At 42.0% G+C, this 22,556-nt stretch overlaps 2 protein-coding genes across 2 annotated transcripts; one reads left to right on the plus strand and one right to left on the minus strand.

Annotated features, from left to right (window-relative positions):
* Window positions 1-369: 369 nt before the first annotated feature.
* Window positions 370-6,178, minus strand: LOC112565779 (baculoviral IAP repeat-containing protein 3-like). The gene is made up of 6 exons (XM_025241535.1): window positions 5,967-6,178; window positions 4,386-5,794; window positions 3,939-4,114; window positions 3,648-3,711; window positions 3,136-3,222; window positions 370-2,792 (listed from the first exon to the last, which is right to left on the minus strand). The coding sequence occupies exons 2-6, from the start codon at window positions 5,368-5,370 to the stop codon at window positions 2,590-2,592; spliced, it is 1,515 nt and encodes a 504-aa protein (XP_025097320.1). The 5' UTR covers window positions 5,371-5,794; window positions 5,967-6,178; the 3' UTR covers window positions 370-2,589.
* A 70-nt stretch (window positions 6,179-6,248) lies between these two features.
* Window positions 6,249-11,636, plus strand: LOC112565778 (ankyrin-3-like). Its single transcript, XM_025241534.1, has 6 exons — window positions 6,249-6,263; window positions 6,610-6,658; window positions 6,807-6,926; window positions 7,228-7,881; window positions 8,502-8,733; window positions 8,978-11,636. The coding sequence occupies exons 2-6, from the start codon at window positions 6,622-6,624 to the stop codon at window positions 9,627-9,629; spliced, it is 1,695 nt and encodes a 564-aa protein (XP_025097319.1). The 5' UTR covers window positions 6,249-6,263; window positions 6,610-6,621; the 3' UTR covers window positions 9,630-11,636.
* Window positions 11,637-22,556: the final 10,920 nt, after the last annotated feature.

A 22,556-nucleotide genomic window follows, 5' to 3' on the forward strand; every position in this document is an offset into this window, starting at 1 on the left:
AGTGAATGCTACAGGTTACTGGGTATGAAAACACAAAATTTAATTTGTCATATTGTTCACGCCCATTCATATCATCCATTATTCACACCAGGTATTCATGACAGCACAACATGATTTCTGCCATTCATTCAAAGAAAGATAATTATACAGGTGAAAATGGAGGAGAGAACAAGGCAAAGAACTGCACGGTGTGAAAGGATTACCATTATACTATTACACAATACATAACTTTAACAGCAGTTGATCATTCCTTGGTGTCCTCCTACTGGGTGCAGTCATATCTGGTTATAAAAGGTGTTGTTTCCATCCACTGATGAAACTAACATAAGTATATAACCATTCATCATACAGAGCTTGGGAAAAAACATCTTTTGCAGTTCAGGAGATATTTATTTAAGACAGCCTTATAAACTCATAGCCACATTCATACTGCTATAGTATTCCATAAAATCAATCACAGTACAGCCCTGTACAATGCAGTTATCTATACAGCAATAAGTTTGCATAAGTGTACAGCACACCATTTAAGCCAGTTGTTTAGCTGAGACTCCAAATCACCTATAGCCATAGCAAAATTCATAAACTGACAAGACTACAGATTCTCTAGAAATACCTAACAAAGTATGCCTAAATTTGTATAAGCTGTCAAGTATTCAAAATTAACAAACATATATAATACTTTCTCAATTCCCTAATTACTTTTGTCCTCAACTTTTTAATGTTTGAGTCTGTAGAAGTGTAGCTTCAATGTTTGTGCTATTACCAGTGTCTACAAGTGTTACACAGTCTGTTGGTAGCTGAACAGCTCTCTCAAGGTAGACAGCCACCAGACTGTATCTTATACCCTGATAAAATACTTGCTTTCCAATCTATACTTGTAGGCTCCCCCCACCACCCTAAAAAATTATGCAAACTGACAATGCATTTATGCTAAACTTATGCCAATAGGTCACACCATTGTTTATGTCAAAATCACCGACAAAATCCCAAATCCTGCTTACCCATGGAGAATGTAAAGGTAAAAAGCTCCCACCATCTAGCAGGACAATGACATGTAAGAAAACTATAATTCACCATCCAGTAGAGCAGTCACCTATCAGAAAAATATAGTTCACCATCTAGTAGGGCAGTGACCTGCAAGAAAAGTATAATTCCCCATCTCTTGGCTCTGGTATGTGATGAGCAGAAGCTGACCCTTTTCTTCAGCAGCTTTCCATCTCCCCTAGTGCACTGGATACTTGTATCCAGCCAGGTGGACAGAGTGTTTCTGCTGTTGGCACAAATTCTAGCACATTCAACACCTGTCTACAAAGCCACACCATAGCTCTTCCAGGGACTTTTAATGTTTTATGATAGGAAGAATAAGTCTTGTAGACCTAGTCATAGGGCCTTTGTCACAAACTACTTCTCTATAATTCAATAGCAGCCCTACTTTTTCAAGTCCTTTAGCTCATTCAAACTTCTATAATGCTCTTAAAGATTAAAAAGAAATCACTGAGTACAACTTCCATGACCATTATTAATTTACATTCAGATTAATACAAATTCTTTTTAATGCTGTCACAGAGAGGTTGTAGAATATCATAAATTAACAAAGAACTATATCATGTTATTTCAAACAATAAATTATACTGATTCTTCTGTTAAAGTTCTTAGCACTTCATGCACAGCTGCAAAAAAAGCAACTATTACAAACCAGTAATTCCTTCACCCTGTCTCTCACAAACACAAAGGAGAGAGAACAAAGTGGCTCGGTGAGCCAGTGATCTATTCTCATTAAATGAACTGCATGTTTTATGGTGAATCTGTTCTGATAAGATTAAGTGCAAGTATTGTACTGTAAACACATATGCCACCCCTTAAAAGCTTGGTCACAATTAAAATCAGTGACCCAAAGATCCACATTTTCCCCTAAGCTTGGATGCATCACTGCATAGCATTATCAAAACTATGAAATTGAAGGGCTAAATTCTACCAAACATAATAAATTATCATATCTAAGCAGTCCTTAGAAATGAATGTGGCAATTAAGAAAGATCCAATCTTCACTAAATACTAGCAATGTACTTAAGATTCAATCACAGAAAGCCATGCTTCATTCATAAAAAAATAAAAAGAGAGAGAGAGAGAGAAAGATGGGGGGAAAAAAGTCAGCATTTCAATACGCTTTTCATTCTATTGTTGTACAGTATGTCACTTTCAACCAATTCAAAATCATAAACACCAAAACATTAGAGATCATAAACATCAATGTATCATACTCATAGTATCACAGTGATGTGGTGGATATTGAACGCTGTAAAAAACAGTTTTCAATAGCAGAATAAAATACTAGGAAATTTTAACTGCATAAAGCCGTTATGACAGAGTAAGCTTTACGTCTGTGATGTTTCATGGATGGCTATGGTTAGTAGAAATGTTGGAAGCACTCTTCACTCGTGGACATGTATTTCAATAAGACAAGAGTGCTTTTCCAAACAGACACATTGTCTCCACCTTTGGCACTTGTAAGCAGCTCAAATACACATAATCCCATGTGACACACTGCAAGTATTTTATTCTTTTTCACTAACAGCATCATCTTCATTTTCATATCACTGAGGTTGTTCTGATCTGCCCTTGGACCTTTTGCCGGCAAACAGGACACTCCCTCACTGAAGGTGCACAGAGTGAGCAGGTAACTAGATGTCCACATGGAACATATAAGATGCAAGCCTCCTTATCCAGGCAAATTTTGCATATCTTCTGATGAACCAGTTCTTCATTTTCTGTTTCCAATTCTTCGGCATTTCCTGGGGACCAAAACATTTCTTAGCAACACCACTACACTTTATACTATTAATGATACCAAGTAATATTTATGTCACTGAAGTCTAAAGTCTTCCTAAATAGACAACTGAATCAATTACAATAATTTTAGAATGAAGTAAATGCTTAAGAATGTGGAACAATTGCTGTTTGACTTTGTCTTAAAAAATTGCAAGCTTGTACATAAACACATTCACGTTCATAATTAAACAGGCAAAAACCTGGTAACAGAGAACTGACTTTTTCATGTTGGCCGGTCATGTAAATTACGTACAATTGAAAGGCAGACTGCTCACTTTTACATTATGAAAATGATCAAATTCTTACTTAATATGGTTTGGTAATCATCTGTATCATCCAGGTTGTCCAGTAAAGGATCTGACTCGCTGGTTTCACAATGATTTGTGTTTTCACCTGTAAACAGATTGATTACTTTACAAACTTCTGCAAATTAATATTATCCAAATTAGGATTGAGAAAATGATGCTGATAAAGACAACCATGTTCATATTTTATCTATTAATGTACTTTACGATAATTTAGTCAAGTCCAATTACTACAGACCACTTATGTTAACCTAACATTTGTCATGTGATCATGTGCCTCCCCTATATTCATTTTCACACAGCTGTCATAATTAGTTTGATATATCAGGTTATAAACAAGGCATACAGTTAAAGATAAAGAATGCAACCATTATTTCGCATATTCCTATAGTAATAAATGCATTATTTTGCATATAACACAAAATGCTCAGCTTCTGCCACCTGGTATGAATGGCAACTAAAAGTACATTTACAGTACATGTATTAAAGAGAAAACAAAAATTCTTTCCTCACCTTTTGATCCTAGCATCTTTGTTAACATTCTGTCAATTTCCTTTACAACATCTTTCATATGGATCTGGATTTAAAGGAAACAATGGAGACCATGACATTAAAAATGTTACTGACAACAAAGCAAACATTTCACATGAATATTTATATTTCTGTTAGCATATATTAATTTTCTAGGAAAATTTGTAAAGGTAATATCATGCTAAAGATAAGGGAAAAAAATAACAGTATTATTCAGCAAAGGAAACTGTGATATTGGTTGCACTGATATATTGTAATGCAAAGGAGACTTACAGCAGCATTAGTCTGAGCTAGGGACTGCACAGCATCTATAAACTCCAGTCCTTTTGAGCTGCGGACATATGGACACGTCTTAAACCAACGCGCATGTTCAATCCATGGATGGTCTTCTGCCTCCCAATTCTTAAGTCCACCACCGCAGTAAAAACACCGACAGCAGTCTGCATAACCTGCCAGTCAAAACAGTTTATCGTGTTAAGTTTCTTGTGTGTTGACAAGCACTTCAATCTTTGAATAAGGATATACTGAGCCATTACAATAAATTAGGCCCTGACTGTAAAATGCTTGAGAGATTTATATCTCTATAACTGGAGATCATTTTGAGACCTCTATAAATACATAAACAGATCACTAAATGAACAAAATAACAAAAAAGGCATAAAGTTTGAAGAATGATTATTTTAAATGATGTAAAATTCAAGTAAAATAAAGTGTTATTACCTGCATAATAAAATCCTGCTTCTGCCAGCTGCTCCTTGGTACTCAAGGCACTGGGGCTTGACCATCCCATGTGGAAAGTTTGCAATCGTGCTGGAAGACTTGCAAGATCTTGACGCTTTGGTCGCTGTACTATTATGCCTAAATCTTCAAATGTTATTGTCTTCTTCTCTTCCCCTGGTGTAACTGCTGATTTGTATTGATGTACTTCTGTGTTTGATATATCAGGGTCTGGATAATTACCTATTGGTTCCATTGCCTTCCCATCAGTGACAAGGACTTCTTCTGGAAACTGAACTTGATTCTCCAAAGGTAAAACTGTGAATGATTGTGCGTCATCCTGCGTCATATTCTGAAAATTTGTGAAAAAGTCTGAAGGCAGACTTGGTGCTGATGCGAAGTCAAACGTCGTTGTGCTCAAAAGAAAACTGGAATCACTCCCTAGTTCTGCGACGGTGCCAGCTAATGTAAAATCATCTAACACAGGATTTGCAAGTCCTTGAACAAGATCCTGCGGCAATGGTCCACTTGTAATAAGAGGTCCTTGCTGCTGGTGGTCAGGACGACGATCTGGTTGATCTTGCTCCTGAACACTGCGAGCTCCATTTCTCTGAGTGTTGTCCGACTGCGTAATAGTGAAAACTTGTGGTATAGGGAAAAGGAAGGTTTGAGTTAGCCAGCTGGAGACGGCAGGATATGTCGGAATAGGCTGATTATCGGAAGTTCCAGTCACAAATCTACACGTTGGTGCCAACAGTCTATGAACTTCTAGCACAGGCCGTCTGGACAATGTCCTCACGTCCAGTTTAAGTCCGCACGAAAAGCAAATCACTTCCCACTGCGAACAAGCCGCGGTCCGACAGAATCCTGCCCCAGCTAACTGTAATGCCCACACGCCACTAGGCAGGTGGAAACTGGAGTTACAACTAAAAGATGCGTACCTCAAAAACTCGTTCCTCATGTTATCACTACAGTTTGCTTCAGCCATGCTTTCTGAGCAAAATATCTGTAGTGTGTGGTACAAGACGATCTAAAATAAAGTTCAGTAAGTCACATCACTTGGCAGCAGCTCATTCCACAAGATGGCTGACGATGATATGGCGACAGAAATAGTAACGGGAATTTCCTGGCAGGCCTGGTACTAATTTTAGATCACAGTCTTTCCGTGGTTAAGGGTTTCGGTCCACAGCACACACAAATTTCCGTTCTACTAAATTGGTATTGGTATCTGTTGCTGAACCTATATCACGATAAGCTTTGTACGTCATATAGTGTAGTTGTGCAACCCGGAATTCCACATCAAAGACAACTCCCGATCGACGTACGTGTTACAGGCGGGGATCGTGTACTCACGATGTGTACAGGTTCGTGGTGTACGTGCTCGATCTGCTCTCTCGCATAATTTCGATCAACTGCAAAATTGCACACAAAATAATAAATTGCGACCGTACTGCATGGCTGATTGATACTAACAGCAACTATAGATTTATCAATTAATGTTTCTAAATAATTTTTACTTCAACGTACATGTGCTATATATATATAGATCGATGCATGCACTTATTCCGATATTGAAAAATATACCATATGGTGAGGTTGAGGAAGCCCAGCATCGATCTGCAGTAATTCCTTTTTCACTTGTTTTTTTTTTGTTTTTTGTTTTTTTTTGACTTCGAACTTATAGATGAAATATATCAAACTGTATACGCCTGCAGCTATATATATCCTTTAATTGCTGCTCGATCCTGTAGTCGGGTACCCATTCCCGACAGCTGAGTCGACTGGAGGAAGTCAGCTGCACGGGTGTTGACGCTGCGCCTCTCGGTTCAGACGCCTGAAGCTACTTACATGTGCTATAGTAAGCTACTTACATGTGCTATAGTAAGCTACACCGGTTGCAATCGCAATTAGCTAACACCGGGATATTCCGTTTCTAAATATATCTCATTCTCATATGGACTGTTCTCGTTGTGAAGCTGTAATTAACTCCGGGATATTTCCTTTCTAAAAATAGTTCATTCCCAAATGGATTGTTCGCAATCATCTGTGTGACTTCAGCCAGGGTACACCAAACAACTTGTTGTCGTTGTCTGCTTATTCAGCTCTTTGTATTTAAGTTTCTTAAAGCTTAGAAAACATTTCTACTTGGTCTTTAATAGATAACAGACAGTAAAATGAATGTTTTAGTAAGTACTAGTTCCAATTTGTTCCTCCTTGTATATTTCAGAATGAAGTGGTGATGGCAACACCAATATCACACAGAACCCAGCAAAATGGTGAGAGATTATTATATGCTCCAAATAGATGCATGAGCATATTAATCTGTGAAAGTGAATACATGTACACATATTCATGTGCAGTGATAAATCATTTTCTTTGAGAAGGTCCTCAGTATGTGTATTCACTATTTTTCTGTGATTACAGAATTCAGTCTTGCTGAAGAAAGAGTGAATATTTTCAAAGCAGCATGGACTGACAATATCAACGATAGGTTTGTCAGCAGCCACAGCTATCTACTAAGCCAGACACTGGTACCAGTTACTTGTAAGAACAGAAAACAAGTTAATTTTTTGTATAGTTTGTTTCACCATAAAGATTTTGTTTTAAGGATTGTTCACCATCTTTACTCTCTTCAGACACTTTTTCGGAAAATTGACTATTTTAAGATAATCAGCTGAAAAAATATTTTAAATTTCCTACCATATCTGACTGTTACAATCTTATACAATCTAGCCTCTGATTATAAATCTAATTGTACACAATCTGACTGTGCAAGCAAGTTTACTATTAAATAGTGATTATTCCATTGTGTCATCTGTTTGACAATGCCACTTGTTTGATTCAGGTGAGTGCAGCAACAGCCCCAAGGTGGAGTCTGAGACTGTGGACCTTCACACATGCAATGAGATCCTGCCTTTGGTTCTGAGGCCATCTCTAGAGAGTAATCAAAGTTATTTAAAGTTGATACGCCACTCAGTGGTGCATGCCTCTTCACTGGTACCGTCTGACTTCCACACTGTCACATATGCAGATGTTGCTGCTGCAGCGTGTAATGTAAACTTCTTGCGACTTTTATTCACATCTTCAGAAAGGACAGTACGGGAATTTTACACACAATATTACAGTTATCAGGACAGTGCTGCCATAGTCAAGTTGTTTATTCATGCTCTGAATGGAGGAAGTTGTGAAGTTGTTGATTTTCTGACAGAAATATTAGGAGATGAGCTGACTGCCTATTGGAAGCTAGTCATCATGGAAGTGTGTCTTTGGCTTGCTACTACTGATAAAAAAATTAATGAATGCTTTAAGCATCTGGTGCATAAATTTGGTGTAAACCTCAAAGATGAGTGTAACAAATTCTCCCCTCTTCGCCTGACATGCTTTTACTGCAGTAGTGATATGGCTGAGTATTTGATTGAGAATGGAGCAGATATGTATGTCATAAATTCAGATGGGCATGCAGTATCATATGATGCTTATCAATATGGTGCCTACACAGGTAAGTGTATAGTATATGTATTCCCTATGAAGGTACTTAATTCTTTGATGACATTAAATAAGGAAAAACAGAAGGTAAGTGCTATCTGAACCATTATCACTTTTTAATAAAAATTTGAAGTACGTTCCATTTATCAATATTTAAGGAGAAAAAAGTGGATAAAGGGATAAAACTGCTAACTGATAATTTAGATAACTTTTTAATTCTAGAATTCTTCTCCTTGATAAGATTTTATGCACTACTTTATAGCTTTTGGATATGAGAAATATGGTTTTATATCTGTCTCAATAGGCTGTGCATACTCTTGCAGCCATGCAAGCAAACCTACCTTTAGCATGGGACATTTTCCATTAAAATCTTCATTTCAGGAGTATGCAGTTTAAAATGACAGATCACCAGTATGCAGTAGTGCATCTTTCTCTGTTATTTATCTGACAGGTACTTTGGATGGCAATAGTTGGACATAAATACTCTACCAAACACAAATACAACTGAATTATAAAAATTGTGCATGAGGCTATCAGTATCAGATAATTGTTGAATGTCATTTTCGCAAATGTGCTTGATAGGAGTATATGTATATAGTTATGTACCTAGTGGAAAAATGGATTTGTGTGCAGGTCAGTGGGATGTGATGAAGATGCTGCTCAATAAGGGCCTGCCTGTTGATGCTGTCATGTCCAAAACAGATTTTGTTTGCTACCCACTAATGTATATCTTTATTCAACATAATGAAATGGAACTAGTTCATTGCCTGGTGGATCATGGCCACAGTGTCAACATGCCAATTTGCTTCACTGCAGATCGCCGATCTCATTCAGTCACTCCGCTTGTTCTTGCACTAACTTGCAGGTCAGATTGTGCTCTTAGCCACACTAGTGCTCTGTCTCGCCTATAGATAACTTTTAAAAAAGGCTTTAGAGTTTAGATGATGAAACAACAGAGACGATATATAATAAGTTGATAATATCAGATAAAAAATAAATATAAAATAACTGCTTTAGACTGTCTATTCTCAATAGAACCCTGCTTATTTAGTATATCATCTTTCACATTGTTCTGTCTTGGGATGCGATGGGTGTATATGTGTGTGCAGGCATCAACAGCTGGTGTCTTGGCTCATTGACAATGATGCTGACTGCAATGCACACTCCTTTCACTCACAGCTACTGGATGATGACTCCTGGACTCCTCTGCATGTGGCTGTTACCCAGAATGATTTGTCAATGGTCATGTCATTAGTTAAGCATGGTGCCCAGTTAGATGCCCTTACTGCTAGAGGGGAGACTGTCATTGAGCTGGCTTATGATCGAGGGAAAAACATTGATGTTGTTAACTACCTTCTTCAGATCAGTGTTCCTGTTGTGTCATTTCCAGAGTCAACTTTAAAAGCCACAGTCAAGGGTGTGTGCAATTCAAACAACGTGTGGTCTCTGCTAGATTTGGCCATTTATAAAGGAGACTGTATTTTCACACAGATATTGCTGTCTTGTGGACATTACCATCACCCTCTAACTATATCCAGCTTCTTTGGCACACACATCGCATTGGATTTGCCTTCCCAGCAGAAAGCATTGTATTATGTACATGAGGCGCAAAAGCAGGTGTGCACCTTGCAGGTCCTTTGTAGGGATGTCTTACGTGCTGCATGTGTCAATCTTCTTCACTACACGCAGTCGGTTTCCATGCCAGGTCGCTTAAAATCTATCTTGCTCCTTGAAGATATTCTTGAGCCATACATGTTCTAGAAAGAAAAGCAACATGTGATGCTGAATTATAACCAAAATTATTGGGGTAATTTGTGTAGCGCATTTCCCCCTATACAAGGAAGCACAATACACTTTAACATGATCCTTAAACTTGGGATACAACTCACTTCTACTTAAACATTCAAACATAATAAAAGTTTCCTTTATCATCTAGGGCGGTCCCTTGGCGGAATGGTTAGCGCCTGTCACCAATACAGTGAGGGCTGTCTGTCCTGGATTCATCTCTCATCTTGACACCCTGTTTTTCCTATGCATGTGGCATATGTTTACAGAGCTGGTTGCCTTACATGTTATATAGCCTTAGTTGCTGGCTCGGTGTAAAACATCAGTTCCCGCCCCCATCATCTACATCTGTCACGACGAATTACAGATCAGAAATTGATTAGACTACATTCTGTTTTACTTTAAAGTTGTGCTATGAATAGGAGGATACACAGTGCACAAAGGTGTTTAGAAAGACTCAAGAAGGTACTGTGCATCGGGTTGTGACTGGCAAGTAACATCACTCAAGTTCTAAAGGGATTTTATCGATTCATCTGAGAAGCACGTCGATCTAGAGCTGTTATTACTGTGGGAAAATTAGTCTATAACTTGTATCTGACAACACTATTTTTATTTTTTTACAAAACCAGCACAACTGGAAACCATAATGTGTGATGTAAATGAATGGCAGCAATCAAGTGCAGAAACTAATCAGAAATACTTTCACCTGCTCTTGTTCACTGCTATGCTTCTTCCTTAATGTGTTGGTGCTTTTTTTTATGGTGTTTAATTGCCTGAACTTTCCATACATGTGTGTGTGCGTAGATGCCTGTGTGTGATTTTGGTCAGGATTGACACAAAGTAGTGTAACATAGTTTTAGATGGGACAGAACTAATACATATTTTAGACAATTCTTTTATCATTTTTGCTTTTATGTTTATACCAGGAAACAGATATCTTCATATCTAAATTATTAAAATTACATGTAGTTTCACGTTCATTGCTGGTAAAGTCATTCATCTGTGTGCTTGTATTTTATAGGTAAAAGGCAGAGAGCTGTACTGAAGCAGTGTTTTGAATATCAGCAAGTATATTTAACTTAGTAGAGCAGTGTATGACCTACCATTAATTTGCTATCCTGACAATGACACTAACTCTCCTATGGAAAATAAATTTGCTGAAAGAAGGTGCCTGTACAATTTTAGGGTAGTCTAGGTGCTAATATACAAAATAAGTTATGCATAAAATAGCTTCTTAAAAATAAAATGCGGTAAAGTGGGCATGAAGAATGGACCTGACAATCAGTATGCATGTACACAGACACACAAGAATTTTGGGGAATAAAGTGAACTCTGCATGATTAAAATAATTTATCTGTAATTAAGTCAAACAACGCTTTTAATGTTACACAAATCTTTTCTTAAAATACACAAGATGACTTAAAAAAGTTATTGTAATGATTGGGGAGACAATAATTACTAGTACTTATGACTTAACCTATTTTTATGGCACTGTTTCTTTTTATTATTATTATTTTCATGTCTTTAATAACATTTGCTTTTAGTCTCTGTACATTTTTTTATTTCATATGTAGATGTTATGACTGAAAGACATTTACAGTACCTTTAGTCAGTTTAAATGACTGGAAGTCCAGCAATCCACACATTCAATGGTGTTGCTTCAGCGGGAAAGTGTTTCCACCTAGAAGTCATTTTGCAGGGGTGAAACTGGACAAAACCCCCGCTAGCCAACCCTACAAACAGGCGTCTCATACAGAGAGTGTCCCGAGACAAGATCTGAACCCAGGGCGTCTCTGCAGTGGTGATCAGTGAATGTTTTAACCACTTCACTATTGGAAACCCCACTCAGTGGCATGCTGTGGCCGTGACCACAAATAATCATGGTTGTTCGTTAAAAATGTAAGTTTGTGGCTGTGGCTATAGATGTTTATGGTCTTGGCCACAGATGTTAATGCAGAAATGTCAATATATTTTTAAGATGAATGCCTTCTTTGACTTATTTGATTAGTGTATGTGCTGATTCAGCTGCGGTATTCATATAGCTCTTTCCAAAGTTCAAGCACCACTTATCATCTTTTCAGCAATTCATGTAGGTGATTTCAAAATATTGCATTAGGCTAGACCTTTGGAAATGTGTTTTAGTGTCAGCGTGAAAGAGTCAGTGGTGTTGGCATCAAGATAAGGAGATGAAGACGTTTAGCATGATGTTGTGACATCATCAAATTCTACCATGGTGGCCCATTTATAATAAACACTTTTGATTGTTTCTTCTCCCTTAACTGCTACTGGATGCGCCAACCACTCTCAGCCACAGCAGAGGTGAACTGACGCCAATGGTGCCAGGCATGCACCCGCAGGAGAAGGTCCCCCAGTGGACAGCCTCTCCACACTTTTCACATTAGTCACTTAGCTTTTGCTTTTGCCTCGGCGTCGACCACCTTGGAGGACGTCTTCGGCAAGGTGTCGTGTCGGACGACATGGCGAACCACATCAGCTTGTGTCACGACCCTCCCATTCCCCCTGCCCCCAAATTGAAGCGGAAGTGTGATGGTCCCGGAGTTTATCACCAATGATTTTCTCCGGGCAGATATTAGACAGCACTGGGGACAAAATGACATGCCTGGCGCACACCCATCGTCGTGAGAAAGAGCCTGTAGTTGACGAGTAGAGTTGCTAGAACCGTCGTGAAGCAGATCTTCCTCCACATTGAATGTCCGCAGTACGCTCCATAGGTCTTCGTGTCATACTCCATCAAAAGTCTTTTAGAAGTCCATAACATGATAGTGACTCTTACCAGGCTGCAGGTGCTTTTTGATGAGGACTCGGCTGTTGAAGATTTGATTGTTGCCTCACTCGTAGGACACCAGAAACCTCTACTTGCAACAGTCAGACCTTAGCTGGTCTCGCCAACAGAAAGGTTGCTCCCGGCTCTGATATAGAGACTAGTCGTGGATGGTGTGACACACTCAGACAACACACCCTGACCCTGCTACCCTGGTGTGTGACACCTGCTTCACGTCCATCATCCAGTCGGGCCACCCATCTACCCGGCCGTCTAGCCATGTCATAACTGCACTGCACATTAGGAATACACACAAGTTTCAAGACTGCGATTGATGTACTTTTGCAAATTCTGACCTGTTGTCTGATGCTCTGAAACATGCAAAAGGGAGATTTTCTGTTAAAATGTGACAATAAACGATATTAAGGTTATTTTGCTTACAATGTTATTTTATTTATATACTTTTTCCTATTTAAAAAACCCATCCGGAATGAAACTAAAAAAATACACAATATATTCACCTTCAACATGAAGATTTAACTAAAATACAGAAAAGTGATTGTTAGAAAGAACATAAGATACTGTGAACAGTAACGAAGTGAACGTGTGAATAAGTGCAACAAGTGCAGAAGTTTGCGAACCTGCTCTGTGAATGTGACTGCTACTCTTGTCTCAGTAACAGCTGCTGGTGCCAAGGTTTTGTTTCCCCAACACATTGTATTTAAAGCAACAAATAATCAGACAGCAGGATGTAGGTTACAGCTCAGCTAGTTCTGTACCACCTGTGCCTTGTTATACCCGTGTAACAAAAGTGAAATGCCCGTTAAAGCTGACAGCAACAACCATGAAAGTATTTAGTGCATGGTGACTAAACTGACCTGTGCACCTGACTAACTGATGGTAAGTCAATAAGTTCTTTTCTTGTGTCTCGCTAGTCCTCGAGTCATGGGGGTGGGAAGCACGTGTCTGTGAGGGGGTGGTCTTGCGATGACAGGGTGTCGCAGTACTCTCCGTCATTTCCTGTTCCCTAATGGACACTAAGACCATCCTGCTTCCCCGGGGTGGCTGCCGCACGCTCCTATCATCCCGTCCCCGAAACGCACCGACTGCAGTCTGGGACAAGTTCAGGTAACGATAATGGCAGCTGCACCCACCCGCTTGAAGTGAAGTCATTGGTGTGAAAGGTGAGAGCAGCAAACGTGTCAGGCCTCACACACGTGGCATTGCATTACACGGGTAGGTCAGTGCGGATGTCAGGGCAGATAACAGGTTTTACATGACTGGACAGCACTGTTGATTGGGTCTGATAATAATAATAATAATAATAATAATTATAATTATAATTGTATAGCGCTGTTTTCCCACCATGAAAGGCGGGTCCAAGCGCTTTACTAAAAAGAAAAATAAACATGGTGTTTGACAGCCGGTTATTACCAATCTGCAAGAAACGGCAACAACACAAATTTGATTTAACGATTTTCGAGATTAAATTAATTCCTCGATTCCGATGAAAGATTTTTTTACCTCAGCTAGAAGACATCTTTACCATTCGACTTATTGTCAAACTGTGTCCCTGCCACCACCACCAACCACCCACCACCCACCCACCACCACCAACCACCCACCACCCACCCACCCACCACCACGAATTCTTTAGCCTTGGTCTGCATCGTTTGTTGTTTTCTAAAACGGTCATCATTCATCGCTGTCGTAGTTGCTGACATTGAATTATTGATAATGGTCTGTCATTAATTTCCCTCTCCTCCACATAGAGGAATAGAATACCCTTCTCCAGGTGTCTGAACATAGTTACCGCATGGCCTGAAGTGGGTAGAAAACATATTTTGCCAGTCGGTTACTTGCCGCACAGCGAGGGGTGTGATAGTCGGGTGCATTCAGTTCAACTATACTGTACTATGATAAGCGGGTGCCTTCAACCCGGATTTACGGCCGGCTGTACTATGATAGCCGGGTGCGCTCAGTCGAGCCATTGCATTTATTCTTTGGGTACTGAGCCCACGTGGCACTAACAAGATTGTCAGTCGCTTTATGTTCTTGATACAGAACAAAGCAGTTTCCTGGCGCTTTTGTGAGCTGTCTGGATGCTGGACAAGAGCGAGCCCACCACCCGTCTACACACTGGCCACTAGAGGCTCAAAAAATCTGAAAAAGTTGTGAGTCTCCTACACCATCCGTTGTGAATGAGAAAAAAACCACCAGAAACATTATCCGACTGAAAATAATGTGAGGTCTAGGGGCAGGTGGGGTGGGTGGAATCAGCAGCCTCGAGCAAACAGTGCAGCAGGCCAACCGTTTATCGAACGCTGAAGAAGCAAACAGGTCTGTGATGACAATTACCAGATCCCGTCTCACCTGACTTCCACCAAGGTGATGATAAGCGCGTGCATCCACCTGCAGGCAGCCGTGAAGCTCGTCAGCAGGAAGCAGCGGGTCCAGTCCCGTTGATCTCATCAGCCCAGAAATGACAAGGAAACGAGTTCGCCTTCCGCCTGTGGCAGGTGGCACTGGCCGCATTTTCGCTTTTTTCTTCCCTCCTGCCGCCGCCTTCTCCGGTCACAGACCTCTCAGCCTCTGCCTCGGGGGTATGTGTAGTTCTAGCCCCTGGAGGGACCGCTCGGAGGCCCCAGCCTAGGGCTCGACCCGCCCATGCTGCACATCAAGTGCTGGGTGCTCTCGCAGACCGAGGCTTGGTTAGAAGGCTAAAATGTGAAGCAGGCGCCAGGATGCAGGAAGGATTCATTGTTGTTTTGGCGGGAATCAAACACGTGTTGCCTGCCGCCCCCCGCCTGGCCTACAAACTCCATAGTGGCAGTCAGGTGCACCTCCATGTGGGGTAAATAAGTACTTAGTGTACAGTGTGTCTACTGTGTGTTGTCACCGTTGACCTCCTGTTCAACTGCTAGACGACCTGCACGTGCGACCTCTGGTGTAAAAGTTATGCCGTGGGACACAACAACTCATGTAAACAAACAACAGCGTGGAGTGGCTATAGATAACTGGTAATAATACTTTTAGTGTTAGCTATGTCACAAACCACAGACTGCGGTCCTGTAGGAGACATTAGTCAACAAGAAAACAAAAAGCTTGTGACAATGCCGAGGGTGTCAGCGAGTCGTGCAGGGAGGCTGCCGTGGTGGTGGCGAGTCGCTCATCCATGTCTGGCACTGTCCTACAAAGCGACCACCTCAACCCCATTAGTCAACTCACGGCAACATGGTTTCCAAGAGACATCCTTGGAGAGTTTTAAGGTAAAATCCATAATCTTGATTCCAGTGTGTCTGCGAGCTCTGAACACACAGTCAATGCCAGATACACGTAGTCATGGTGATAGACTGGAACATGGGAGGGGAAAAGGGCAGGAGGGGAGGAGGGCAGGAGGTACGCGTAGCTAGTGTTGGACAGGTGTAGTAAAGGAACGTGCGGACAAGTCGACAGGTAATGACAAGTAATCACAGGTAATGAAACACAAAACAAGAAAATAAGAGGGGAAGGAAAGGAGGAGCATGAATGGGAAGCTGAAAGATCAAGGGGCATGTCAAAGGCCAACATAAGATTCTGGCAAGTTCTTGTAAACCTGTAAACACATACACAGACACACACACCACACACACGCTTTTATGTTTCTTTTCATCAGTGCACACGAACGCATACACTGCTGCTGACAGAATCAGACGGACATGTAAGGAGAATTCAGTCCAAGATCCCTTGTGGACACCCACACTCACCACCCATACACACTCTTACTGCCCCCCTCCCAACTTTTTTCGATGACGATTCTCACAGGTAGGTTCTGTGGAAGTGCGATTGTCGTCACACCCACCAGGTGTCGCTGGTAGCAGAGGTCAGCATGTGAGGCGCACTGTCCTCCATAACTTGTGGTGCTCCCTCCTGGCAACACTGGGGTGCATAGCTGGCAAAGGTCAAATCACGTGACGGAAAACATGGGGTCGACAAGCTCTGGACCCTAAGGAAACAATAAAACTCGGTGAAGGGAGCAAACTAATGTATCACCAGACCAAACAGCTTTGGCACTGGACAGTCTCAGTGAAGACCAAGTGGCTGCGGAAACCGAACTTTGTGATTCTATCCATGTACACCGACAGGCCATGAGGCTAACAATATCTTTAAGTTGGCCTTTACATTGTCGAGAGCATCAGTAAAAAGCAATTGATAAGCAAAACTCGTTTTGAAGAATTAACATTTAAAGTGAATTAAAAGGAATGTTTCTAGTCTTGAAACTAATTTAAACTTTTTTTTTCTCTGCAAACAAGTTTGAGAACTTCAGTAAGCCACCGCTGGCTCCTATCTTGATAGTTCACACCTAAGCAGTCAGCTAAACTGAATATATTTTATAAATGTTGTAATTACACCTCAGCCATGGAGCCAGCGCTAGGGGCGCACGGTGCACCCAGTCCATGGTCTTTAATTTACAGGGTCAATGTTTTGATGAGATGATGTGAGTTACTGAGTAGCAGTGTGCTGACATCGTCTCACCGTCTTGTTTTCGACCTCTACCCGACATAACCCACTCCATTGTGTGTAGATGTAGCAGGATAGACTGTCAGGTCCCTCACAGGGGATGGGTGGGAGAGGGTGGATGGGGAGGAGGGAGCTCAGTTGACGGATGTCACAAGGCCGCCTTTGTCCTCCGCTGCTTGTTGCTCTTTGCTACAACTGCCGCAAGCAATGGGCCGCACGGTAGGTTCAGTAAACAAACAGATAAACAAACAAACACTGCAGAAGATTGAAGTAGCTGTCAGAAAGCCTGCTGTGCACCAACAAAGGCCACCGGCCGTCGGACCCCACACAGCGAGTGTGACGTCACCTGTGACGCGAGCTGCTGGAGCGAGACGCCGCGACTAGGCGACTATTAGCGAGGGCCAACCACACACCACGTCACATAAACGTCACCCTTGTTGATGTTGACTATTATGCGGGCCACAACATCTAGACATCTCTTCACAATGCAAGATGATGAAGCACTGGTGATTAGCAAGCCGTGACCATTGTCAGCATCGAGTGACATTCAAGCGAAGTGATAAACATCCTTCACTCCTTCATAGCATCTTCAAGGGAACCAAGGTGATGGGGTTAGATGATTGATAAACTTTCTTCACTCCTTCATAGAAGCTTCAAGGGAATCAAGGTGATGGGGTTAGAATTGTTAGATGATTGATAAACTTCCTTCACTCCTTTCTAGCAATGAAGGCGATGGGGTTCCTTATTTCGTTCTTTTTTCCTTCCTTGGTTTTCTTTCGTCTTTCTTTTAGCAATTGGAGACGTGAGCGTAGTGCTCAGAGAGAAATCCAGTGATACAGGAATGGAGAGTTAAAGACATTTCTAACTGGAACACATTGTTGAACATGTCACTGGCCGGCAAATGTTTACCCGAGTCATTTTATAAATAAAACAAACTGTAACGATGTTTGTGACGGGCGGGCGGCGATAAAAAGTAGACAAAGTTACACATGTCCCCCTACTCCCCACCTGACAGACATATTGCTGTCGTCTAACAGTCGGCTGTAGACTGTTGTTGTACATTGCCTCCGTTAATATTTACTTTATTCTTTCTGTGAGACCTGTAGGGCCGTGAAAAGCAGCAGACGACCTTTGCCTGGCCCCTTGCAGTAGTCATCGCCTGCACTTGTCATTAGTTGCTACATGACAATATGCTTACATGTCATAACTCCACTGGCAATACTTACATTTCGTTTATTTACTTAAGATAGACAGCAAACATTAGGAAATTGTACAGAGCTGGGATCGACAGCACCTCATGAAATGAGTATTTCACACCTGTGTACAGGTGAGTGGTGAGTAAAGGAGGGCAAATGATGCGAAAAGATCAAACTATTCACACCACTTGTACAGCAAAATGTCACCAGTGGACACAAGAAAGTTTTAAACGAAGATTGAAGACAAGACAAGGTTTCTACCCTTCACCCTGATGGATGTGTGATGTCACCGATCTGGGTACAGTTATTGTATGTAGTTGGACCTCTAGTAGTGGTTACACTTTATAACATTATTTGAAGCTAACCCTAGCTTTATTTACTTATTCCTCGTGGATCCCCTTCTTTCCGATTTTGTTTTCAAAGAAAAGAAACCGAAAAAAATGACTGACCGATGCCGGGCCCCTTCCTCGGGCCCGGGTACACCCTGCCTCCCCGCCTCCCCGCCCCTCTGGCCAGGCCCGCATGCTAGCGGTGGCTCTAGAAAAAGAAAAGAAATTCTATCAAGCAAAGAATATTTTGACAAATTTGTAATTTCAGAGGGCACACCATGCAAGAGGGAAGGAGAAAGAGACGGAGGGATGGAAGCAATCGAGCTCTATCTTCACTACGAGTAGCCACCCGCTCATCTCCTCTGCCGCACCCCACCCTCAACTCCCGCTCTTCCTCTAAAGCTGTTTACCTCCGTATTCAGGAGACAGGACATCATGTGAGCACATCATCTAGGCGCATCACCATTATGCTTATCTCTCATTGCCTCGAAAGATCAGCCTCCTTCCTTTTCCTTCTCCCATCTTCATGCTCCAAGTGAGCCGTCAGCCCAACAAGTGAGACACTGGACATCACAGGGGAGTGAGTGCAAGAGTACTACAGTATACATATATATATATAGTGCTATATATAGTGCTATAGTGCTTTACACTCACCACATATGTCAAATACTTATTTTAAGCTTGACTTTAACAAAATAAGTGTTAGAAAGTTGACAACAGCATCAGCGTTGGAAGAGTCAAGGGGGCAAATGCTCGGGTAGCCAAGGAAGCAGAAGACTTGCCAAAGCCATTGACATATTCGACAGACATGTAGTAAGAAAGCCATGTCAGAAGTGGAAGAGGTGCTGAGAAGTAAGAAGTCTGACCAATCTTGACTACAGCCACACAGGGATAAACATAAATGTGACACCAGACACCTGGCAGTCCACACCTAGTGGCTCACCCACGGTTGTTGGCATTGGTTTTGTAGACGACAATATATATTATAGATACAATTAGGAGATCAAAGGTATGCAGGTTGTTGTGAGGACGTAGAAAATGAGAACAATTAGTATATCAAAGAACAAAAACTGTACTAATAGTATATTATTTACAATAAAGCAGTCAGCACTGCGTACCTCTCTCCTTATTTTAGTTCTCAGGTCTGCACCACCTTCCCAAGGTGTACAGGCTGGACAACAGGCATAGAATATTTTACTCCAGTTCTTTTGTTGGCCAGTGTGTGAGTATGTTAGTCATCGCTTGTTGACCAGAATGTGTTAGTTATCACTTGTTGGTTAGTGTGTGAGAATATGTTAGTTATTGCAGACGGCGGAGGGGGGGGGGAATTGGTGTTTTACGCCGTGTCAGCAGCTAAGGCTATATTACGGCAAGCAGCCAGCCCTGTAAACAGATGCCACGTGCAGAGAAAGATCAGCGTGCCCGAGACGAGAAATGAACTCAGGGCAGCCAACCTTCACTGTATTGGTGACAGGCGCTAACAGCGCTAACCGTTGCGCCACCGGACCGCTACTGCAGACGGCGGAGACGCCACATACAGGGTGGTTGAGCAGAAGTAGCTAAAATGGAAAAGTCAAGAAACTCAATTTGTTGTTGAGGCCCGATGCTCGTCGAGGAGTAGCAAAGACTAAACTATCAATTAGAATTATGTAGGAATTATCGGCGCAGGAGTCACGTTTCATTCTGAACTCACTTCTGTAAACATAACACAGAGAAAGATTTGTGTGAAGTCTTACTTCCAAAGATCAAACTTGTGTCGGGTGATGCAGCATGAAAGCTCGCCATCTCCCTCACACGCTGGCCGAACCCTCAGCAATATTACGGAAACCACATCCTGTTGTCAGCCATTTGGTGTGGGCCTGCCTACCTGAGTGCCTGTCCCAGACATCTACGAAGTTACACCTGGCCTCCCCACTGAGGCAGGCATTCCACCCTCCACCATCAACAGACCGGACCGTGGGGGGTGTTGGTGTGCAACGAATAGCGAGTGACAGGCGGTTGGCTCACAGGTACAGCCACCTTATGGAAGGAAAGAATGTGAACACGTCACACGAACAGAAAGTTCAATAAAGAATGTGAACACGTCACACGAACAGAAAGTTCAATAAAGAATGTGAACACGTCACACGAACAGAAAGTTCAATAAAGTTCAATGAAGCCTGAAATGCTGTTTCACAGCCAGACTTTCACACAATGCAACAGCAATGACAGCATCCCACATTCCCACCAGTGAGTGGCTCAGCTGTCAACAGCCTACGCTTCAGAAAACTAATCGAGTTTTGTTATAGCAAAACAAATACCAACAGGAAGTAAATGCTAAGAAATTAAAAAATATAGAATTGTTGGGTTTTATCCATCATTGACTTTGTTGACCAGCGAGCCTGCTGACATTCTTTGAGCAAGTGCAGGTCCGGTGCACCTGCTTCCCTACCTTTGTGCACTTGCAGGTGTCAGGTGCCAGGGAACAATGGCCGCGAGCCTTGAAGTCATGAGCAGCTCCACACAGGAGATGGAATCATCACCGGAGTTTCTAGTCGCTTTATGGTGTACGGGTGTGTCGGGTGTGTCGGATGCGGTGAACTATGGCGGGTACGTGACGGTGACGTCAGGGTGAGGGAGTGTACGGGTGGCACCTTGCGTGCTGTCGGTGGTGTGGTCATGGTAGACGATCTGGCGACTCATCTGTCCCTGTAGTCACCTGCTTCCTACACAGCCTTTGGGGATAGGATTCATAGGAAGTGAATGTAAAAGAATCCTCCATGAATCATTTAGGCTTTGGGACCTTCTTGACATTTGACAAGAAAAGTACATGTTCTTCTCCCAACGTATGAACAAACGCTTTTGCGATAAGGTACACCCACAAATTATTAGAAATTCTTGTATTTTTGTCACTCACTGAATTACTACATTACTGTCACTGATGAGGAGGTTCATACTGCGCTGTTGATGATTGTTATTTTGTTGAATTGTTGCATTGAGCTCAGTACAAGCTACTATTTCTCCAAATTTGGGGGAAGGATATCCGTCCATTCTGAGAAACATGCCCACAACAATCACCAGACAGAGGAAGTCCAGCTCGTGATGTCTGGATTGTCCGCGGCTACAGCTGATTAGCATGTCATCAAGGGAGGTTGGGGAGGGCTAAAAACCTGCTTTCATTGGTGATTTCCGTGGATTACCACTGGGTGTCTGTACACGGTGAAGTCTTTCAGAGTAATCCATAAAGTGTATCTTTTTCCAAAAAGTCTCCCCTTCTAACTTTCATTGCAAGTTTGGGTGTCGGTACATGGAGGCTAAAGGGCGGGCGGCTCGAAGACCCAGATGTCCGGGTGTGCTAATGAAAACTTGCGAGCACACGCTGTCAGAACAAGGACCCGACAGTGTCTCAAGCTTGTTTATGTTTATGTTGCAGCTTGGATTCAGGATCAGACAGGCTGTTCAAGCTCTACCTCAGTACTTCTCTTCCATTTTCTCGGCTGAGCTGCACACAAGATGAACTGTCCCCAACTCTCAATACCAACTAGCTGTCCTCGCCTCTTCCTCTGCTGTGATGTAGCCTCCCGCACCCAGCAGACATCAAAGCCTGGACATGATGAATACACCTTTAACCTCGGTTGTCCCTTTAACTGTGTTCTTGACGACGTCAGCGTCTCCATGTACATTGCTGACGTCAGTGTGTTGTTACTTGTGCGTTTGTAGGCTTGCTCCTCAACATAGGGAGGGGCGGGGAGGGGTTATTTAGAATGTGTTCAATGACTGAAGATGTCATATGTATCACAGCAAGACCGTCAATTTTCGGGAAATGATTCCTTGTGTGCACTGTGTGATACCAAAATTGGAAGACTTCATCATCATCACCACCACCACCACCACCACCACCACCACCACCACCACCACCACCACCACCACCATTCAACATAACTCACCTAACACGTTGACCTTTAAAATGCAAAATGTATGGAGTGAATAAAGATCATCCTTCTCTCTCTCTCGCTAGCGTTGCCTAGAGTTTTGCCGTAGCTGAATATTCCTGTCTGTAATTTGTGAAACACTAAAGAACTGTTTCTGTCGATCGGTCCGTTCTGTGCTCATACTC

Source organism: Pomacea canaliculata, linkage group LG6, assembly GCF_003073045.1.
Source record: "Pomacea canaliculata isolate SZHN2017 linkage group LG6, ASM307304v1, whole genome shotgun sequence".
In the NCBI taxonomy this organism is placed as follows: domain Eukaryota; kingdom Metazoa; phylum Mollusca; class Gastropoda; order Architaenioglossa; family Ampullariidae; genus Pomacea; species Pomacea canaliculata.